A 23647-nucleotide genomic window follows, 5' to 3' on the forward strand; every position below is an offset into this window, starting at 1 on the left:
AGAATTCCTCTGGGTCCCAGGCTTACCTAAGAAGACAGCATGGAGCAGCAGCGGGAGGTGAAGAGCCCAGTCCTCTCTGACACTGTGGTCCACCACCATCTCAGTCATAAAGATGACAGCGACATTGCACCTAATCAGTGAAAGTGATGCCGTCAACGCCATGTCCGAAGAGGACGGAAACAGACCGACAGGCCGTTGGGGCACAATCCCGTCCAACTCATCAGCCTTGGAGAATTAGGTGAGACCCTGATTCCAGGAAAACGGAGTTTAACTTCTAATACAGCACAGAGCTCCATGAGGAGAATAAACTTCACTTGAGCTAATTCACATAATGGGGACTCTACTGGTCACTTGAAAACAAGGGCTGAGGGATGAAGAGACTCGAAGGACAAAGGTTCTTTCGTTTAGCTGCTCACAATCGAAAAGGCATAACAGAATGAACGCCCACACTAAGGGCACGTCAAGGGAAACTTCAAAGGGCTGCAAGGCAGCTTGGCACACTGGTTAATGTTCGACCAAAGTCAGTCAGTATGCTGAGAGCTGCAGTTCAAGTCGCTTGTGTTCCCTCTGGTTTCAAACATCATTTCAACTGATGGGACCTGGAACAGGTTTCTCTTTTCATAGGAAGAAAAATCCAGTCAGAGCTAAGCGGTCACTCCCCTCTATCTGCACGTGCTACTCACCTGTGGAGTGGCCCCCGGGGGGTGACGGTCTCTGGGAGGTAGTCCACCAGCGGGGCCCAGCACCCTCCCGTGCAAGGCATGGGTAGGGGCTGCGGCTGTTTGGTCTCTGCGATCGTCAGAAGCCAGCCGGTGTAGGGGGAAATTGGGTCATCTGTAGTGTGAGAAAGACGCATGTGCTTCATTTACAGGGAGAGAAGCTGCTTGTTTTCCCAACTTGCCTTTTTAGAAAGCAACTTACAAATTTGTGCTTGTAAAAATAACTTCCTAACCATTCCATTTGGTGAGTATGAAATTATATGATCTAACCATTCCATCTGGTGAGTATGAAATTATATGATCAAATGGGCTGGGATTACTTGATTAAGTTTCTTTCATTCCTTTATTTCTTGGATATCTAATTTATAGTTATTCATTATAGACCGACTGAAAACATAGATACAGAAGAAAAACCCTACATCACGTGAATTCCCATCACTGTGACAACTCACTCCTTCTCTCGTCTCCTCCATCTCAGTAAAACGTGATTTCTTATTTTCAGTTCACTCAGGATGGGAGCCTGGGAATCCTCCCTGACTTCTCACTTATATATATTTTTTTAAATTTATTTTTAATTGAAGGATAATTGCTTTACAGAATTATGTTGGCTTCTGCCAAACATCAACATGAATCAGCCATAGTTGCTTATATTTCTAATAACCATGATGATGGTGGTAGGGACAGTAATAATAAATATAATAAAGTCAGAACTAAGGGAGAGACAGCTTGGGCTTCCTTGGTGGCTCAGTGATAAAGAATCTGCCTGCCAATGCAGGAGATGTGGGTTTGATCCCTGGGTTGGGAAGATCCTTTGGAGAAGGAATGGCAACCCACTCCAGTATTCTTGCCTGGAGAATCCCATGAATAGAGGAGCCTGGTGGGCTATAGTCCATGGGGCTGCAAAAGAGTCGGATGCGACTGAGCAACTAACAACAGAGAGAGGTTACTTTATGTCAGGCAATGGTCTATATATTTCATGTATAAATAACCCAATATAACCCAATGATAGGTACCTATTATCCCAATTTTGTAGAGGGGACGCTGAGGTTAAGTAACTTGCCACCAGCCGCATATTCAGTAAGCTCTCCCTCAAAACAAACCCAAGAGATGACCACTTCTCATCGTCTCTATCACTGCCATCCTGGGCTGAGCCCTCACCATCTCTCCCAGGAGGCACAGCCTCCTACCACCTCCCTGCCTCCATGCTTAACCCTCTGCAGTCTATTCTCAGCAGAGTGGCCAGAGTCATCCTCCTTTTTTTAAGATTTTTTTTTTTAATGTAGACAATTTTTAAAGTCTTTATTGAATCTGTTACAATATCACTTCTGTTTTATGTTTCGTTTTTTTTCAGCCTGGAGGCATGTGGGATCTTAGCTCCCCAATCAGGGATTGAACCCACACCCCCTGCACTGGAAGGCGAAGAATTAACCACTAGACCACCAGGGAAGTCCCCAGAGCCATCCTTTGAAAACAGAAGTCCATTCAGAGTCCCTTTCTCTGCGTACCACTGGCCAGTGGCTCCCCTTCACACTCAAAATGAAATCCAGCATTCACTTCACACCAGACCCTATAAGGCCTGACAAGACCTCCCTCCTGTTTCTTGGTTTATTTCCTATTTCGTGCCCTCTGCTCATTGCACCCCAGACACCTTGCCTTTCTTTGCTGTTCTGTGACCATGCCAGATGCTGTTCACCAACTTTATAGACTAGGTCTGAATCTGTTTGCCTGTCCACTTTATCCAAGGTGGTATTTTTTTTTTAAATAAGAAAATACTTTAAAGAGGCTGCACCTTTCTTTTTAGATAAACCCAGACTAGGAAGCGCTGGGCCATGAGGCCTCTCCTGATCCCTTCTCATTCTTCTTAGCCCTGCTCATACCCTCAGGAATTCAGGCAGAAAATAACTACCCCTGACATATATCATACAGCCAGTCATAAGGTTTGGAACTGAGCTTGCAAACCTTTGCTTTTCTCATGGCATAGACTGTACCCATCACTGGGTAGCTAGAACCAAAACTGCATCAGGCAGGATCGAGTTACCAAAGTTCTGAGGGTACTTATGCCCTACCGGATGGACTGCTTCGTCTGGGACAGCTGAAGTCAATTCTGTCACTTGACAACTAGAAAAGGATTTTAGCATTTATTTTATGGACTTTCTATGATGAGGATCTGTTTGAGTAGCTTGATTTCCATTTTTCTTTGACTTGAGAAATTTAAGATTTGAGCTCTCAGTAACCCAACTACTTACTCTGAACTTTAATTTCCCTGGTTAATATCAGTAATCACGTGAAGAATATTACTGACACATGACTCAATCAAATTCAAGTACTATACCCAGTAAGATGCTGTTTATGCCAGTATGACAAAGTTATAAACATTTCCGGGTAAAACAGAGGCCATGATGATAATACTAGACTACTCTTCTGCCTTATTTTCATTCACAGTAGTTTTTCTTTCCCTTTATACATACTTCTATTACTTTTTCTCTTTATCCCTAAAGCCAGTGATCTGAGTTTATATAATGACATGGTTGCTCATTTTGTTATAATTACCCTCTGAAAGTCACTATTTTAAAATACATAAGGAATGTAAAGTTTCAATACCAGAGGGCCCTGAAGATGTATTTTCAAAATGATTATTACTTTTTTACAGTGTTTTCTACCAAATTCTGTGTCCTGAGCCCAGAACAAAGAGATACACTTGGTCGAAGTGCAACAATATTCCTAATGTAAAATCCACAGTCATAGAATGTTATGCTTCTTTACAGCATGCCTGTCACATTCTGGGGAAGCCAGGATTCGACTGCCTAACATTTCCATGACTCAATTTTTCTGTCCTCAAAATTTTATGTTACCAAGGAGATAACATAAATTTTATGTATAGCAAGGACACTGTTCTTGAACCAACAACTCCATCCCTCAGGTATTGCTCTCCTCATCTATAAAATGTGGTCCTGCCTAGAACTAATGGTCTGTGCTCTTGAAATGCAACTGTTTGGTGTCTGGAAGGCCAAGTACCCTGATGGGCACAGAAATGAGGGAAAATGCATAAGCTTCCCCTGGCCCCAGCTTCATACTAACTGTTCTAGAGAAAGGTTTTATAGGGACACAGTTAAAACTTGGGCTTCCCAGGTGACCCTAGTGGTAAAGATTTTGCCTGCCAATGCAGAAGACGCAAGAGATGTGGGTTCAATCCCTGGGTCGGGAAGATCCCTTGGAGGAGGGGATGGTGTCCCACTCCACTATTCCTGCCTGGGAAATCCCATGGACAGAGGAGCTTGGCGGGCTACAGTCCATGGGGTCACAAAGAGCCAGACATGACTGAACACATGAGCACAGTTAAAACTCAACCTGAGTATGGCAATACCACATGGATTTCAGACATTCCTTCCACTGATATTGTGAATGGTGAATTGCCTATCTGTGCATTAAGAAGTAAAACTGAAATGTAGTGTCATTAGAACTACTGGGTTGGCCAAAAAGCTTATTCGGGTTTTTCATAACATTGTACTAAAAACCCTGAACAAACTTTTTGGCCAACCTAAAATACTTAGCTCTCACCGTACTCTGCACATTTCCCACAAGAACAAAATAATTCAAAACAACCAGTACAAACGCTCCGTGCGCCAACTTACAAATTGGATCTAACTCATGAGATATCATATTATGATTTCCACCCAAACAAGTAAGTTTCAGAAGATAGTTTACCAATTTCCTTACACAGCTAATATGTCACTGGGAATGTTCTCTGTTTCCAGAATTCCTACAACTTGTGAACAAGTAACTGAGACCACTCCCTGACCAATGACCAATAAGTGTACAACCTGTCCGAGACTTAAACAAAATCAATGAATGCGTTGATCTTTCCAGTTTTTCCAGCTTCCCAAGGTACAGTGTGATTCCTGGGACAATCGTATCTCCCAGTCTGGCATGGTTTTCACTCGGTCCCTGAGAAATTAAATATGAAAACAGATCTATCCTGGGTGAGCTGACTCACAAAGCTTAAAGGTTAAATCCACTCCCAAGACAGGCAGGAGAACTGAATGGAAATCTTTGTTTTCAAAGAGACAACCTTGTACTAGCTTTTTGCCAAATGCATCACCCAGGAAAAGGGCCAAGAAGACAAAAATACGGTTTTAGGTAGTACCTCAAAGTCTTCCTAATTCTGATTCATCTACTGTTTGGTTTGTTTTTACTTTGAAGAGACTGACTCTCTGCATGGCAGGATTAAATGGTTACTTAATTATTTGCGGGCTTCTTTTTACTGATCAGAACAAGAATAATCATGATACTCATTTTGCATTCACTAACCATTTGCCCTCCATCTGAAACCCCTCAGCCTGTTAGTGCTTACTTTTATCCTCATCGTATGAGCCTCCTGAGCTGTTGCTGTATCTTGACTCCAGACGCGTATGGGCTCTGATGACGTTACTAAACCTGCAAATACAAGAACAGCCATCGTGAGATATTGATACGTGTGTTATGTGCTGAGACACAAAAATACTATTATTTAGCAGTTGATGATGCTTTTCCTAAAAGAATACTGTAAACAGTGTACCCCATACATTCCCTTTGTGCTCGAGCAGGTCAGTGGTCACTCCTGCTCAGGAGCACAAGTTCAAACCTTGAAAAGAAAAACATTTGAAGACTAATATGTGTGACTCCAACTAGAAAATTATAACATCTGCTTGGAAAGAAGACGGGCATGATACTGAATAACACGAATCCTTGATTCACATGGTAACCTGGCACATGGTAGAAATAACGGCCGAAAGATTGAATCAGTGAAATAAGACAGACCCGGAAACATACGAAAATAGTTTTACAACAAATTTTGAATTTCACGAGCTTTAATGTTTTCCTTAAAAGGTTTTTAGGAAAAGGTACAAGTAGAGGTATAATACAATCAGAGGGCCTCTTTCTGTCTAGCCTTTCTGTGGCTTAAGAAGTAATCAAAAACAAACAAACAAACAAAGAGGTCGAAGGATAACTTTTAAAAGAGTGTTTATTTATTTGGCTGCATCCGGTCTTAGAGCATGTGGAATTCCTGCTGCACCATGAGGCATGGCATCTTTCACTGCAGGGCTTGGACTCATTAGCTGTGGTACAAGGGGGCTCTGGAGCGTGTGCGCTCAGGAGTTGCAGGGCTCGGGCTTAGTGGTTCCACGGCATGTGGATCTTAGTTCACTGACCAGGGACTGAACCCACATCTCCTGCACTGCAAGGCGGATTCTTAACCACTGGACCACCAGGGAAGTCCCCAAAGTATAACAACTTCACGTGCATTATCTCGTTTAATCTCACTCACTCATCTTTGGGATACACACCATTTACTCTGTCACTGAGGAAACAGACAGAGTGAGGCAAAACATCTTGCCCAGCATCAGCCAAAGAAGGTGACGGTGGGGACACTTTCAAGGCTGTGCTGCCTCTGAGAAGGGGGGACGCGTGACCTCAGGCTGAGCTCTCGCTCCCCCACTCGGTGACCCTGGGCAAGTTCTTTACCTCCTTGGGGACCCCATTTCCACACCTGCCTAAATGGAATAATAATAACACTTCAACATTTATTTTGTTGGGGCTGTTGTAGGAATCAAAAGGAAGGATGTGAGAAAGTTTCCAAAACTATGAGATGCCATCTAACTATAGAGTATTAATTATCATACTCTTGGATTTCTAGAATGCCTTTTCAGGGCACCAGAGACTTACAAATCAATAACATGTTTATCACCCAAAGATCTATAAAGTCAGGCAAGGGTGTGGCTTAGGGGAAATGAGGGTGAAATGGTATGTCTATTTATTTATTTTACATAAAATGATACAAAGCGTGGTTTGTCTGTATTATTGACAAGGTTTTCTATTGTAATTGATATGAGACCAATACTCTTATTTCCCTCTGAAAGTGGGAAAGTGCAGGGTCCCAGCTGTCCTCATCAATGTAGGGAGAGAGAGGGAAATTTCAGGAAAAAGTGCCTTTTCAGGATGTGCCATGAAAATGCTACTTTGTCCCAGGTGTATAACCTCATAACACTGCGACAGTGATGTGACTGCTGAATTCAGAAGTGTATCAACTATAAAGCCTTTGGTTTCATTCACTCTGTAGACATTTGCAGCAGCTTTTTTTTTTTTTTAAAGTCCTGACAAGAAATCTTCCCTAGTAACGTTGTATTTCAAACATTCTTCATTCTCACATTTTTTGGGCTATTACTTTGTGAATCCACAACTTCTTTTATCAAGAGATAAAAGACATCTGCTGAGTTTCATACAGATCAGACCCCGTGATTGTCTAAATCAGACTAGTCCTTAAACGAAATTGGAAAAGTGACCAACTTATTACCTTCTGAAGAAGTTCTACAATCATATTTATGCTGATAAATGCAAAGATATAAACAGCACATGCAGAACCCAGACACCATTCAACAAGGAAGAAAAACAGGGTGATGAAAGAATCCCACATCTGTAGATTCACAGCAGGCAGAAATCTGCTAGCAACTCAAGACGGTGATTTATCTTGGTTTTACAATCGTCTTTAGGAAGGCTGGGCAGGGAAGAGCTATAGAACGGATGGCAATTCGTCTCTTTTCTTTTTAAGACAGTTTTAAAGGATTTCTAGGGGGAGTTTATGAGGCCAAGATGAAGGGGAGGAGAAAGCCCCTTCCACATTTCTTATTCTGGAGAAGATCAAAACCATAGCACAGTGAAGTGGATGCTTGGCAAAAACAAAAAGTAAAAACTGACTCCCAAGAGTAAAATCTGTTCCTTTGCTTTCCTGGTTGAAGAAACTAATTTTGGGTCTAGATCCTAGAAGAATTTCAAGGATTAAGCAGACTGAATAGTCTTTTAATATAAAAGTACATGTCTTAGAAATGTATCATAAAAATAACTCTGGTAAGACTGGGCTTCCCAGGTGGCTCAGGGGGTAAAGAACCTCCTTGCAATGCAGGAGATGCAGTAAATATGGGTTAAATTCCTGGGTAGGGAAGATCCCCTGGAGGAGGACATGGCCACCCACTCCAGTATTCTTGTCTGAAGAATCCCACAGACAGAGGAGCCTGGTGGGCTACAGCCCATAGGTCACAAAGAGTCGGACACAACTGAAGCGACTGAGTAAGAGAAAAGCTAGAAAGATGAAGTGTTTCCCTAAGCTTTCCCTTGCTGATTCTTCTCAAAATTAATACGTAAGCAACTTTCTGTGGATTACTAATCTCTATTCCTGTATTAACACAGATCACCAGAAACCTATATAGCTGGTTTATTGCTTTTAGTTCCTTATAAACAGTCCTTTCATGGCTTTTATTAAGGGTTGATGTATTAAAAATACTTACAGGGCTTGTTTCTGCATATTTTACAAACTGTTATTTTAATTAAAAATATGTATTCATATTATTGTTTAACTGAAAAAACTACATGATAAATACTTCTTAGAACTTAAAGGTACTCATTTAGTTGCTGTTTTTCAGTCGCTCAGTCATGTTTGACTCTTTGTGACCCCATGGACTGCCAGGCTTCCCTGTTCTTCACCATCTCCCAGAGCTTGCTCAAACTCATGTCCATTAAGTCAGTGATGCTCTCCAACCATCTCGTCCTGTAGTCCCCTTCTCCTCCTGCCCTCAATCTTCCCCAGCATCAGGGTCTTTTCATGAGTCGGCTCTTCACATCAGGTGACCAAAGTACTGGAGCTTCAGCATCAGTCCTTCTAATGAATATTCAGGATCGATTTCTTTTAGGATTGACTGGTTTAATCTTCTTGCTGTCCCAGGGACTCTCAAGAATCTTCTTCAACACTACAGTTCAAAAGCGTGGCTCAGATGGTAAAAAATCCACCTGCAATGCAGGAGATCAGGGTTCAATCCCTGAGTTGGGAAGATGCCCTGGAGAAGGGAATGGCTACACATTCCAGTATTCTTGCTTGGAGAATTCCATGGAGAGAGGAGCCTGGTGGGCTACAGTCCATAAGGTGGTGAAGAGCTGGGCATGCGTGAGTGACTCACACACACACACACACTTATTCTTTTACCCTGATTCCCTGTAGCTCAGATGGTAAAAGAATCTTTCTGCAATGTAGGAGACCTAGGTTTGATCCCTGGGTCGGGAAGATCCTCTCGAGAAGTAAATGGCAACCCACTACACTTGCCTGGAGAATCCCATGGACAGAGGAGCCTAGCGGGCTACAGTTCTTGGGGTTGCAAAGTGCTGGACACGACTGAGCAACTAACAATATTGGTTTTAATGGTTCTTTTATTATAAGCTATCTGAATGTTTTTGTCAGTAGCTATGGTATTATTAAATATTTCTGAATTACATCAAAGAGCCACTGCTGCTGCTGCTGTCACGTCAGCTTTAAAGAACCTGGCATCAGGACAGTGGCTTTGTACAAGTCCATGGCGCCCCCTGGAGCTTAACAGTGCAATCAGGTGACTGGTATTCCCAGAAACTGAGTCACAGTGGAGCCAGACCATCAGTATCTCTGACCAATACCACCTCTGTAGACTCTTTGTCTAGAAGGACTGAAAAGAACAGGGTAAATAACTGTCTTCTGTAATGGGGTCAGCAAGCGGGAGGGAGAAAGGGGCTGGAAGCTGTTTGGACAGCTTATCTACCTCTAGGGCTGTGACGTTTCTCCAATTTTCATTTATATGCTAAATAAACGTTTTAAAACATGATTACTATGTGCAGCACAGTAGGGTAATCATTAAGGATAGAAATATGTCTAAGAGCCATATAATCTCTGATTTCTAAGAATGAAAAGGTAATGGTTGAGACACAAACGTGTGTACAAGTACCCATAAATCAGCATGACAAGGCTCACAGGGAGGAAGGTGATAAGTAGACTGCAAAGAAAAATAAAGATGCTTTAGGCTGAGAGCACAGTCCACCATCAAAGACAAGACAGACTATATTAGAGAAATAGTATAGGTGAAGTACAGGGTTAATGTAACAACAGTATTCTGTGTGATAAAATATTAATGCAGGTGTGATCATATATATAATCAATTAATCTACCTACAGGTAGATACACAGATATAGTCAGTATGAAGGAATTAGATATGCATGACTATGTAGGTAGCATTGGGCTTCCCAGTGGCCAGTAGGATACAGTGATAAAGCAGGAAAGCAGGAGATAAACAAGAAAGCCTCTTTCAGATATTATCTGGTTGCAATGTTATAGTGATAACTGGCTTCTTCATTTTAAAGGCCAGCACTAAAAATTTAGGCAGGACACCCATGACTCTGGTCCTAAAGGGGTCTTTTAAATGAGATGATAATATATGGAAATATATCACCTTTCTACCCTCAGTATAATTAAGATGAAAAATTCAGACTATACAATGAATGATAAAGAATGTTTTACTCCCACCAGAATACAGAAATATCTTTAGAGAAATATGTGATTTTTTTTTTTCTTTTTACCATTAGGGAGTTTTCCAAAGAAGGTACCAGGAAATACAGATGAAAAACTAACATGTGACTTCCCTTTGATCTGAAGGGAAACTCAGACGATGAGCATTTTGCCTTAAGGCAGTGCAGTCAGCCAGTAATCAGCATGTTGAGGAATTTGCTGTGGCTGACTTAGAGAAAGAACTTTCAGAACTCTAGCCCTGGGTCAGAAAACTTCCACCTGTAGCCCCTGATGGGTTCTCATGCACACGATGAAATCACAAAGCATCCAGGGGCTTTTAAAGCTAAATGCATTACTTTCATTATGTGATCCACTAAATTTTCTTCAGTATGAATCTGTACCTCATTTTTTTTGTTTTATTAATTTAAGTGAAAGGGTGCCCCATTACTTTTTACTAGAAAACACTTAGCCTTATAAGTTTTCAACATCATGAGAATCATCTTAATTTTTATTTTCAGATTTAAGGCCTGTTTATCTCTTTTGGTTTGTCTCTCTGCTCTTCACATTCAACTGCAGTAAACAGTGATCCATATGGTGCTTACTTATGAATAGTTCCTGGGCAATGTGAAAGCAGAAATATGAATAAGAGAAATACTACTGTTAAAGAACTAAGGGGAAGGACATGAAGGTTTCTTTCAGACAGTGTTCTTAGTTAACCGGGTTTCCCTGGTGGCTCACAGGTTAAAGCGTCTGCCTGGAATGCGGGAGACCTGAGTTCAATGGCTGGGTCGGGAAGATCCCCTGGAGAAGGCAATGGCACCCCACTCCAGTACTCTTGCCTGGAGAATCCCATGGACGGAGGAGCCTGGTGGGCTACAGTCCACGGGTCGCAAAGAGTCAGACACGACTGAGCGACTTCACTTTCACTTAGTTAACCAAGATGTGACAGGGTTAAAGGTAAAAGAAGAACGGTGATGTGTCATAGAACTCATCTCAAGATGACTACTCTAAGGGATTATTTAAGAACCAGATTTGCAAATTTCACATGGCTATTCCCTCTAACTCCAGATGGACTGTGCCCACGAGCAGAATAAGGTGTGGTTGTTATTAAGCCTGGGGGTAAATAGGCTTCAGCCACTAGAACAACATCCCTCTTAATCTCTGCTCTGGCTTTGCTCAGGAAGAAATGGTTATCTTTAGGGATACACAGAGCAGTCTGAAAGTCAATCTGTGTTTCTAAAAAAGAAAGGATTTGTGTATGAGTGTGTGAAATTTATGAAGCCGTGCAAATGTTACTAATGCTTTGCATAGACAATTGCTGAAAGTTAAGCTGCATGTTAAGCCAAATTTGTGCACCAACCTCTCATCAGATTCTTTCAGTATCTTGCTCTCCTCAGCGTCTGGAAAACTGTCCTGGCCGGCAACGACTGTATTGCTGCTGGAGGTGGTTCCTGTAGATGAGATTAAAGAACAGCTCAGAAAGAAATGCCTGTCGTGGGGGTCAAGCTCAAGTCTTAAGTGATTCCAGGAAAGGATTTCCTGTAAAATCCCCTGTTTGAAAGATTCCTTGCATCTTCTGCACAATCTCAGACCCTCTGAACAACCTTCCAAGCCCACACCACTGAAGCGAAGAATCCAAGACATCTATTATAGTCAAACCAAATTCCTCAACTCTCTTACAAAGTGAGGCTACAACATTCTTGAAACCCTCTCTTCCTGGCTACTTAGGTAATGCGCTTATTTATAGTGGCCAGTCCTGCCGTTAGTGGCTCTAGCATTTCTGGTTCCAGGAGTTATGAAATGAATGTTAGAACATTCCAAATGCCTAGAGCTTCCAATCCCCAGGGCACCACGTCTCTGTGAGATCACTGCTAAGGCAGCAGGGTCTGGGGCACAAAGAGGGCATAAGAGACCAAGGCAAAAGAGGAGACAGGTTTGGAGGCAATCATGGTGTTAAGGGCAGCAAAGGGAAGACAGCACCAAGGAGTTTGAGGAGGGTGGTATATATTTCATACAATGATGCTGGGAGGCCAACTGAAAAGTGGTAACACTGGTGGAGGGGGGCAGTTTAGTCAAACCTAGGAGAATATCGGCCAAGAGAATCCCATTAGATACAAGAAGGAGGGTCCAGAAGTGAGATTCCTCCATGACTACAGTGTCCACCGTAAGCTCAGTCTAAAATAAAAATGCATATTATCATATGTGAAACAGATCGCCAGTCCAGGTTCGATGCATGAGACAGGGTGCTCAGGGCTGGTGCGCTGGGACAGCCCTGAGGGATGGGATGGGGAGGGAGGTGGGACGGGGGTTCAGGATGGGGAACACATGTACACCCATGGCTGATTCACGTCACTGTATGGCAAAAACCACTACAATATTGTAAAGTTATTAGCCTCCAATTAAAATAAATAAATTAATTAAAAAAAAAAAAAAAAACCTCTGTGGCATATGAGTCCTGGGCTCTCGATTGTTGGTTATCCTTACAAGACCATTCCATTAATCAGACAAGGCGCCAAGAGTCTCTGCTATCCTTAAGCCTTCTCTTAGATGAATGTATTGGGTTGGCCAAAAAAGGTGGTATGGAAAAACCCAGACAAACTTTTTGGCCATACCAGTATATGTAGGAATAAGAATAAGCAGCAAGCACCTACTCATACCCCTTCAATGCTCTACATGAAGGAAAACCCAGAGTTGCGGGACAAGGCATCCACCCAGCTGCCCGGACCCTACCGGAAGCCGCGGCCGAGGCCTTGCTGCTGGCTGTGAAGCGGTAAAAGGGCGGGTTGTCGCAGTGCTGGACGATGGGGTTCACCGGCTCCGTCTGCTGCAGCTCGAACAGCAGCTCCTCCATGGTCTGGATGGTGTTGTTCCGGCACAGGTAGACGGCCACCTTCTTGATCTGAGACGAGAAACGGAACACAAGGGATATTTCCCAGAGCAGCCCATGGGGATGCAAGGTTGTCGACAGCAGAGGTGGTAGCCCATTCATTCTGATGACTGCGACACCTCCCAGAAGCGCTCACGGTCCTTCTCTCCTAGGACGAGCCAAGGGTCTGGATTACGGCTGCCCGGCGGGGGCGGGGAGGGGGAAGGATGGGAAGAAGGGACAGTTAGGGAGCTGGGATGGATATGTACACACTGCTACGCTTAAAATGCATCACCAACAAGGACCGACTGTGGAGCACGTGGAACTCTGCTCGGGGTTATGTGGCAGCCTGGATGGGAGGGGAGTCTTCATCTGGTGGAGAATGGATACCTGTGTATGCATGGCTGAGTCCCTTCGCGGTTCACCTGAAACTATCACAATACTGTTAACTGGCTACACTCCAATAGAAAATACATTTTTTTTTAAAAGCCAATCTTCAACCTAAAGACAAAAACAAAAGTCACCTTTTCTCACATGTACACCTGATAGGAGGGGGTTGTTAAAAGTCTTACCTTCCCTCATGGCTGAGTTTACAAAAGCTACTTTTGGGATAACTTGTGGGCTAAAGACGACTTCTATCTATACTTAAAACTTGCCATCTGGAGGCCTCCCTGGTAGTCTAATGGTTAAGACTCCACCTTCCAGTGGGGGCAGGGAACTAAGAACCCACATCCCTTGAGGCCAAAAATCCAAGACATAAAACAGAAGCAGCATTCTAACAAATTCAATACAGACTTTAAAAATGGTCCACAAAAAAGACAAAAATCTTCCAAAAAAACAAAACAAAACAAACCTTACCATCTAAGGTCTTATCTTGAGAAAGTATTTTATTTATGCAAACCATGGGAGAAAAACTGCTAGCTGTGTTCATTTAAAAAGGAACTCAGTCTCCCGTTACTCCCTTCAACCAGAGAAACAGACGAGTTTGAGCTGTTTGCATGGTTTAAGTTTTAAAAATAACTCTGGATTAAATCTCTGCATTACTGCAACCCTCAAGCCTGAGGCTCAGCAGCGGCAATGAGGCTTACACGGCCCAGAACAGCAGGGCAGGCAGGCATGAAACCTCTCAGAAAAACAACCAGCAAAGACACCAACTGTGCAGGGTTTTCACAACGCAGGCATTTCACTGATCACCTCACCTTTAACTACAGACAGGACGGTGGGCGTGTCACTAGGATTTTCCTGTTGCTTGTTTCTCTCTTTTACTACCTATCTTTGAAGAGATAAACTGGAATATTCTGCATATTTATTGTTTTAAGAGCATCAGGATGTAAACACAGAACAATTTTTATTAATAATAATATAATGTGTTACCTAGTTTCTCTTACATAATGGGTCTAATGTTTCTAGAAGAAAGATTTAGGTAATTACGAAAAGAATGCTACTGCTGCTAAGTCGCTTCAGTCATACTCCACTCTTTGGGACTGCATGGACTGCAGCCCACCAGGCTCCCCTGTCCCTGGGATTCTCCAGGCAAGAATACTGGAGTGGCTTGCCATGCCCTCCTCCTTCCCCACCCAGGGATCGAACCCGTGTCTCTTACGTCTCCTGTATTGGCAGGCGGGTTCTTTACCACTAGTGCCACCTGGGATGTGGACTCCTTAATTTCAAAGTTTCCGGGTCCAAAGACTTACAAAGGGGATGACAGAGACGCCACGAGGACGCTAGCTTGCAATGCAGGGGGCAGAAGGGAACTTTTATGTACCATCTAGAAAGCTCACAGGAGATGAGCGGGACTGACGAAATCTGACACCTCTATTCTACTCTGCGATGATAACATTCTGACCTGCAATAGTGGATGGAGCCAGCGACAGAATAAGCGACAGAATAAGGACCCCAGCCTTGGAGGGGCACTCACATAGGGCAGGAGAAGCGTGTCGCTGCTGACCCCGCACAGGCTGATCAGGAACTGCAAGGTGATCCGCAGGTTGTTGCTCCACTTCTCGTTGTTGGCTAATGCATTCCAGGCATTTTCCATTTCCGGTCCAGGAACTTCATCCCCATACTGTAACCGACAAAATAAAACCCGGCCCGGAAGATGCGTGGGAAAAATGTGAGGATGCAAAATGTCTGATGAAAAGTCATTTCAAGGGTCACAGTCATCTCAAAATCGTTAAGAAGGGGGAGAATGGCCACACATCACAAAGATGCTACTTTTCAAGAATTTATAATGCACACTTCACTACTGCACAATACTTATTCACATGATGATTCAAATGCTGCTGCTGCTAAGTCACTTCAGTCGTATCCGACTCTGTGCAACCCCAAAGACGGCAGCCCATCAGGCTCCCCGTCCCTGGGATTCTCCAGGCAAGAACACTGGAGTGGGTTGCCATTTCCTTCTCCAGTGCATGTAAGTGAAAAGTGAAAGTGAAGTCGCTCAGTTGTGTCTGACTCTTAGCGACCCCATGGACTGCAGCCTACCAGGCTCCTCCATCCATGGGATTTTCCAGGCAAGAGTACTGGAGTGGGGTGCCATTGCCTTCTCTGGATTCAAATGCTAGGATCATATAATAAGGATGATAACTGGGATCACGATTACAACTGTGCTAAAATACACATAATGAAGTGACCCACTGTAATCATTTTTAAGTGGGCCGTTCAGTGGCCTGAAGCACGTTCACACTTGTGCAACCGTCCCCACCATCCACACCCTATTGTTGGGACTGTTAATGGCAGGCAGCACTTTCCTGGGGTTTGATTTACCCCGGGTTTCCTGGGACGCGGGAGCCCGTGAGGAAGGTGCAGCTCCTCAGTGCTTACCTTGGCCGTCATGTACATGAGGTTGTTCAGCACCAGGGACGTCGCCTCCGGGGAGCCCCAGCCACTGCCTTTCAGCCCCTGAGAAGCCGTCACGTCTCCCTCGCGGTCCTTGGCTTCGTCCTCGGGGCTGCTGGGGCTGGACCCCGGGAGGAGCAGCCTGCTGTCCACCAGCTCGATGTTGTGCAGCCAGGGCAGCAGGTAGGTGAGCATGATCTGACGCCCGTTGGGATGCGTTGTGGGGAAGCGCTGGCTGACCTCTGCAGAGAACGGCAGAGACCGCAAGCCACGTCATTTCATCAGACTGAACCAAAAGGTGAACAGGTAGCGGAAGTACTACGTTGGAGCAGACAAAACAGGAATCAGAAGGACATATGCCCAGATCCCAGTTTGTCCACATACTAGCTGCATGAGGCTATGGGTTAGTTACTGGAGTTCTCTGTTCCTCAGTTTCCTCATCTGTAAAATGGGCCAATCAGGTCCCACACTAGTTGATTGTGAAGATTAAAAGACACAATATGCCTGTCATCCAGCAGGCTCTTAATAAACAGCAGTTAGGATTATTATGGGTTTCCCTGGTGGCTCGGACAGTAAAGAATCCGCCTGCAATGCAGGAGACCCGGGTTCGATCCCTGGGTCAGGAAGATCCCCTGGAGAAGGGAATGGCTACCTACTCCAGTACTCTGGTCTGGAGAATTCCATGGACGGAGGAGCCTGGCAGGATACAGTCCATGGGGTCACAAAGAGTCAGACAAGACTGAGGGACTAACACTTACTTAGGATTATCATAATAATGACTGTTATTCTCTCCATTATACCTAAATTTTACAAAGTGCCTTGCATGAGCCATGAGTTGTTAAAAAGTAAGCTTCAACCCTCCAGGAAGAACAAACCCAGTGTGTGATGTCCCATTTGTGGTGTCCACGAGAAAACTGCCAACTGTGTGGAAGGTGTGTGCTTGATGCTGCGCTGTGTCTTATGAAATAAATGAGTCCAAAAGGTACAAGTGTACGGCCAGGCTTCTCACCATTACTTCCTCTGATAGCATTTCTGCATTGTTTCACTGGCAGCAGCGTTTCGTTTTATAATCTGAATAAGTTTTCTATAGAAACCCAAGCACAGCTTTATATACCTGCTGCAAGCTCTGAAGTCATCTCCTGTTTCTAATATTTGCGGAAGAATTCGTTTTATCCCAAGGGACATTAGAAAGCTTGGCCTAATGCATCTGTTACCATCCCGCATGGCATGTAATCTCATTTAGAGAGCTCGTGCCTGCTACACAACAGAACAACACAGATGCCAGGAGATGAGCCACTGTATCCTCGAAACAGAGACTTTAATTGATTTGGCCTTTTTCCTAAAATTACAACTCTTGTATTTTGAAGAGTAAGAGTATATTTAATGCTGTGCTACAAGTCAGACATGTTATGCTGTTATATATCACACAGATCAAAATCTCAAAATTGACTTAATGTCCAAACTTATATGGATGTGATGACTGAAACTATGGACTTTCATGACACATATTCAGATCCTTATAAAAGCACACCACTTATTTAGTCCCATATACCGAACCTTTTCTAGGCGTAAATGCTCTTCCAGGCCCCATGGAGACAGCAAAGATTAAAGATGTGGTCCTCTCCTGAGGAGGAAGCTCTGAGACTAGCTGCGTCTACAGATAACCCTGGGGCCAGGTAGAAAGTGACGAATGACGCAACAGAGGCACAGAGTCCTTTGGGGTTCGATGGAAGAAAATGATTCTGCTTATAAAGATCTGGGGCACTTTGATGGCAAAAGAACCATTTAAACTCTGCTAGAAAGGACTGGGGCAGGGGGAGGTTCCTTGGTGGCTCAGTGGTAAAGAATTTGCCTGCAAACAAAGGAGATGTGAGTTTCACATCAGGTCAGGAAGATCCCCTGGAGAAGGAAATGGCGCCCCACTCCAGTATTCTTGCCTGGGAAATCCCACGGACAGAGGAGCCTAGGGGACTATAGTCTGTTGGGTCCCAAAGAGTCGAAAACAACTTAGTGATTAAACAACAGAAACCACTGGGACTTGGGAGAGAAATAAGTCTTTCCAGTCATAGGGACAACTATTGTAAGACGGTCATCTTTCAACAGTGGTATAAAAAATCTACAGACTTTTTGGAGCAGTAATCGCCTTCTATCATATTACTTATTTATGTAAAACAAGTTTGTATTTATAAATTTCATGTTTATACAATTTATAAGCAATTTCCTTATTGATGCTGTTTACTACATCTTGTCTGTTAGTCGTAAGTCCGAGAGGGTAGGGATCTCTGTTTGGGATACCCTATGCTTCCAGATCAGTTGTAAAGATGTTTTAAAGAGAAAAGAGAGAAAAAAAAAAAAATGCTGTGACATGCAGACATCATTCACCTCTCCAGAAACGAATTAAATACACTGTAAAACAATGTCAGTGGGATGCTAAATCATTTTCTGGCTGTTTGGGCAAGACCTAAATAACTGGCTTGGCTTCTTACAAGGAATTAAGTCATATGAAACTACAGGCAGTAAAAATCTCACCACGGGGCTTTTAATAGTAAAGGCAGTATAAACAAAGGCTAGGATTCCATTATAATCTCCTTATTTTTCCATGCCATTTTATAAAAGTTATTTCTCATAAGTTGAAATAGCCAAAAGGTCAATTCTTGACAGAAACTAAGGCTGAACTTGCTTGCAACTCATTACATGAGCTTTTTTCCTTGTCAAATCTGCTAAACTATGTCTCTTCTCTCTCTCCAATTGTCAGACTCTCTCTTCTTACCAGCTTCTCCCTTGAAACAAGCTCAAATCTAGCTCATCCTCTGACTGCATTCACCGTAAGCCCCATCCTCTCTTTCATTGCTTCTTTCTCAGCCAAGCCCCTAAGGTCTGGCTTCTGCTGCTACTTCTCCCTGGAAATGATAGACAGTTACCAACGAACTGTGAAATTCATAGGGTTATCTTCAGACTTTATCCCCCAAGGTCTCACTATTCTGTAGGAGGCTGTGGACCACTCACTCCCTCTACCTAAGTCCTGCCTTCTCTAGGTTTCCATGAAACACACCATCCAGGTGTTCTCTTTCCATAAACGTGCCTCCCTTCCCTCTTTGTTCCCTCACCCTTCCTTGGCCTGGTCCTTAGAAGTTGGGGTCCAGGTTTTTTTCTTTCACTCTGTACTCTCTCCATTCGTGACCTCATTTATTCCTGTGGCTTTGTCCTAAATGGTCTTCCATGAGCTACTACCACTGGGGTTTCCCTCTATACACAAGGGTGTCCAACAGATACCTGAACCCGATAACCCAAACTGATCTGAGTGTGAGCTCATAATCTCTGCCTCGCCTGGACCCTCCTCTTCTCCTCGAATCAGCTCTCCAGATGGGGTTACCACTCCCCTACCTTCCAGATAACACACCAGGCATTTCCTCCGTGTGCTCTGCCCATAGCCCTTGACTCTGGTCTCCCCCTCTGCTCTCATGCTCAGGTCCTCATCACATCCTCCTCGGACTGGTGTCATTGTCTCTCAACTGCTCTCCTCTCTCTAGATGGGATGTTCTGTCATCCATTCACTGCACTACAGGAAGAGTCTTTCTAAAACTTCACTCGGATCTCACCCCTCTCTCTTCTTGTTTGAAACTGATGAGTGGCTTTCAAAACCCAAGCAGCTTGCTTGAACGTCAGTCTCTGACCTGCAAACTCCTAGGAACACAATAAAGGCCTTCCAAGGTTGACTTCTGCCTCTCTGTCCATAACCATCTCAAACTTTCCCCCTTCTCTGCATGTTATATTAGCCAAACCCCCTATATAATCTCGCAAATGCATCAAGTTATCTTATACCTCTAAGCCAATGCATACGCTATTTCCTTGGCCTGTAATGCCAATCCACTTGCCAACTGCAATGTCAACTACTTATCTGCTTTGCAAATTTCTACTCTTCTTTCAAACTGCAGCTCAGACATCAACTTCTCTGGGAAGTCTTTCCTGATATTCTTGACCCAATAATTGATGACCTCTTGATCTTCCATCTCACACAATGTGCATCTCATACAGAGTGTAATTTTTAAAATTACACTTGCTACACTGTATCACAATCATATGCTTGTACATTTTTCTCTATTACTAGACGATGAACTTTGATGGGAGAGACTGCTTTATTTGCCTCTGTATTTCTAGGATCCAAGCACAGTGCCTGGCGTACAGGCAGCACTCAAATCTTGGTCAAAGTGAAGAAAAATAAATGTTAGTTTTCCAAGAAGAAAATTAGTTTATCAAAAAGGTTTTTCTTGAGTCCTCCTACTGTTTCAAGCACAGTGCAAGGATGTGACCAACCTATCTCAAATAAATGGATTTTCCAAAACATTATTCACCAAGATTACTTGTAAATTTGTGCCCTAAATCAAACTCTCAACAAATCATATATGTAGCAACATTCAAGATGCAAAATTCCATCAACATCATCACCAAAAAGCAACTGACAGCAATTACTTGTATGAGAAGTTGTGTGTGTGTGTGTGGGGGCGGGGGGGCGGGCACATGCTCAGTCGTGCCTGACTCTTTGTGACCCCATGGGCTGTAGCCCACCAGGATTCTCTATCCATGGGATTTCCCAGGTAAGAATACTGGAGTGGGGTGCTATTTCCCCCTCCAGGGGATAAGGTTATATCACTCATATTTAATTTCTTGGGAAAGTTTTACATACATAGTGATTATGACTCATCTAAGCATCCTCATATTTGTGCTATGCTTGTTTATACCCACACTGTTTTAGATACACACACTCTTTCATATTTAAGGGTATTCTACAATTTACTTTTATATGTAACTGAACTTGCATGCGTGCTCAGTCACACAGTCGTGTCCAACTCTTTGTAACCCCATGGACTGAAGTCCGCCAGGTTCCTCTGTCCATGGAATTTTCCAGGCAAGAAAACTGGAGCAGGTGGTCATTTCCTACTCCAGGGATAACTGAACTTGCTGCTGCTGCTAAGTCTCTTCAGTCGTGTCTGATTCTGTGCGACCCCATAGACGGCAGCCCACCAGGCTCCTCCGTCCCTGGGATTCTCCAGGCAAGGACACTGGAGTGTGTTGCCATTGGGCATTGGGCATTTGGCTAACTGATCTTAGCCCAATGCAATTTTGATTGACGAATTTATTATCAATAATTTTGACTCTCAATAACACTAGAATTTTCAGAGTAAGAATACTTAGGGCAGAAAGGATCACACATGCCATGACTGACTATTGCACGGTACCTGAGAAGAGAGGAAGAGTGAGCTCGGGGTACATCCTGGCCAGCTCGCACGACAAGAAGGCCAGCGACACGCTGTAGAGGGGTGGCAGCGGGCCGTGCGTCCCGTACAGGATACTGCCGGGTCTTTGTTCGGCTACTTTCTTCGAGTACACAAAAAGCTTTGCTTCGAGGATCTAGAAAGAAGTAGGACAGTAGCTTCGTGTAAACACATGTAAAAATGCGTATTTGTAAAACTGAGATAATATTGTTACCAGTTTTCTACTATGACTTGTTCAAATTATACCATTCTCATGTGTCCACAATAAAAAAAAGAAATATACAAGTTATAAACAGTATGAAAAAGCATTGGCTGGTTATCTCAAGAGTATTTATATTGAATACAGTCTTGTAATAAAACTAATGAATGCATATTTTAATACTGTATGAAAGGCAAAGCATCAGTTACTGCCTAAGTTTAGAGATAATTATTATTTTCTCACTCATCATATCCACCAGTGATATGCAGAAATACATGAATGTGTATCAATAAACAGCAATCCAGTGATCAACGACCACTTCCATTTTCTGTGTTCAGGGATGGAAGTTTCTCTGCAGTCAGTGATACGTGCCTGCATGAGCTGCATGGAGATTTCATAAATCTCTCTGTTGGTGTCAGAGGCCTTGAACAGAACAAGGTTTAACAGCGTCACTATGTCAAAGGGATAGTTCCTAAAACAAAACAAAACAGTACAGTTTATGCGATAGCCTGGCTAGTAACCTTGACAAATCACTACCTCTCAAAATTCTAGATGGCACACTGACCTCAGTCACACTTACTAAGGACATTCCCAAGCCCATTTCACCGTTCCCATCTGCTGTTTATTAGTAGGTGAAGGGAAACTGCTCTGAGGTTAAAACTGAATATTGTCAAATCAGCTCAATGAACACATAAGTCTACCTATTGCTAATAGATTTTTGATGAAAACCAAGAACAAGAGGAAAAGACAGAAGACAATATGTCTAAACTCAGCAGTTCACTAATTTAAAATATTTTCATTCGATCCATCTAAATGTATTGAGCACCAAACATCAAACAACTGCAAAGTACTGACGATATTAAGTTAGTCAGGCTGGTGCCCTCTCTTAAAGGAAACTCACAGTTGAGTTAAGGAGACAACTATACAGTCTAGTTATGAGGAGGAACCTGGGATTGTCTGTAGATGATACAAAAATCCTGACAAGGGACACTACATCAGACTTGGGGTTAGAAGACACTCTTCCAAGGAGGAAACAAATAAACTGAGTCCTGAAGCACCAGGAGACGGGGGATTGTTAGCAAGGCTACGGAAGGGGTAACATGGGGTGCACTCTATGCATAGAGAATAGCTTCTTGAAAGATTATACATGTCAAAATACCCCTCCTCCAGTACACAGGATTTTAAACCTAAATGTGCTCATACTACCTACATGTCCACGTTTCACTGGACAGTGAGGCTCACCTTGGTTTTCTCAGCAGCTGTGCAGGGTTCCACAGTATCAAGGGTCTGATACTCAGTCTCGTCCAACTCTTTGTGACCCTATGGACTGTAGCCCGCCAGGCTGCTCTGTCCATGGGATTTCCCAGGCAAGAATACTGGAGTGGGTTGCCATTTCCTTCTCCAGGAGATCTTCCTGACCTAGGGATCGAACCCAGGTCTCCTGCACTGCAGGGAGATTCTTGACCATCTGAGCCATTGGAGAAGCCCTGCTCCATACTATGGACAAACCATAAATAACCACTCTTATCATGGATGCTGTGCCGCCTAGACCTCCCTTTAGGTCAGAGGTGCTCCATCCTCCCACTACCATGCTGGAGGCTGATCTCTCTGGTTGAATCCTTCTCTGGGAACCGACTAGACCAAGGTCATGCACGCTCCCCAGCAGTGCTTCCCGTGGGATTGCTTGAAGTTTCTTTCCTCTACCAGGTCCTGTCTCCCTTACTTCCTCACAGACGTTGATCCCAAGCACATTCCCTAATAAATTTCCTGAACTCAAATCTCCACCGCCCGGTTCTATTTCCTGGGAAAGCCAGCCTTGGACACACACTGACAGATGTTTAAAGGTTATTTTCATTTTTTTCACTATGATAACTTCGCAAACACCAAATGGGCAAGTATTTCTTTAGAACAGATTTCTAGACAAGGTCGTGCAGGGTCCAAGGGCATACTTAAAATTTTGGTAGATACTGCTGCTATGCTACTGTCCAAAGTGGTTTTACCAATTAGCACTCTAACATGATTACTTTTCTAGGACTGTAATTTTAAATGAACAAAAATGCACGAGGTTGATGAGAAACTGGGCAAAGCTGCCCAAATGATGGTGGTGAGGATGGCGATGAGCCGTGGGTAATGTTTATGTTAGGACATGCTGACTTTGTGCGAGTTACCATACCAAGTCCTTTACCAAGATTTCTGACTTAATCTTCACAACAAGCCTGTGAGGCTTAGAGATGTTAAATTCTCACTCAAGGTCAGGGAGAAGGAGTGGAGCCTGGATTCCATCCCAGATTTGTTTGACTCCCAAGAATTCAAACACTTATCCACTGTGCTGCCCACCTCCTAGTCACCCCACAATAGGTCATTTCATGACCAGTCTAATTTAGAATTCTTACGACCTGCAGTATCTGGAAACAGAAC

At 43.5% G+C, this 23647-nt stretch overlaps 1 protein-coding gene across 1 annotated transcript in view; it reads right to left on the reverse strand.

The window, feature by feature from the left end:
* The window catches only part of FRY (FRY microtubule binding protein), a 250254-nt gene that overhangs the window by 59035 nt on the left and 167572 nt on the right, over positions 1-23647 (reverse strand). Inside the window, exons 30-38 of the mRNA XM_061434828.1 lie at positions 21602-21701; positions 20995-21166; positions 15743-15999; positions 14838-14984; positions 12784-12952; positions 11414-11504; positions 5071-5153; positions 684-834; positions 27-130 (exon numbers count right to left, since the gene is read on the reverse strand). Of these exons, the coding sequence (XP_061290812.1) occupies positions 27-130; positions 684-834; positions 5071-5153; positions 11414-11504; positions 12784-12952; positions 14838-14984; positions 15743-15999; positions 20995-21166; positions 21602-21701 (1274 nt within the window). The remainder of the gene's footprint in view (positions 1-26; positions 131-683; positions 835-5070; positions 5154-11413; positions 11505-12783; positions 12953-14837; positions 14985-15742; positions 16000-20994; positions 21167-21601; positions 21702-23647) is intronic.

Source organism: Bos javanicus, chromosome 12 (genome assembly GCF_032452875.1).
Source record: "Bos javanicus breed banteng chromosome 12, ARS-OSU_banteng_1.0, whole genome shotgun sequence".
In the NCBI taxonomy this organism is placed as follows: Eukaryota; Metazoa; Chordata; class Mammalia; order Artiodactyla; family Bovidae; genus Bos; species Bos javanicus.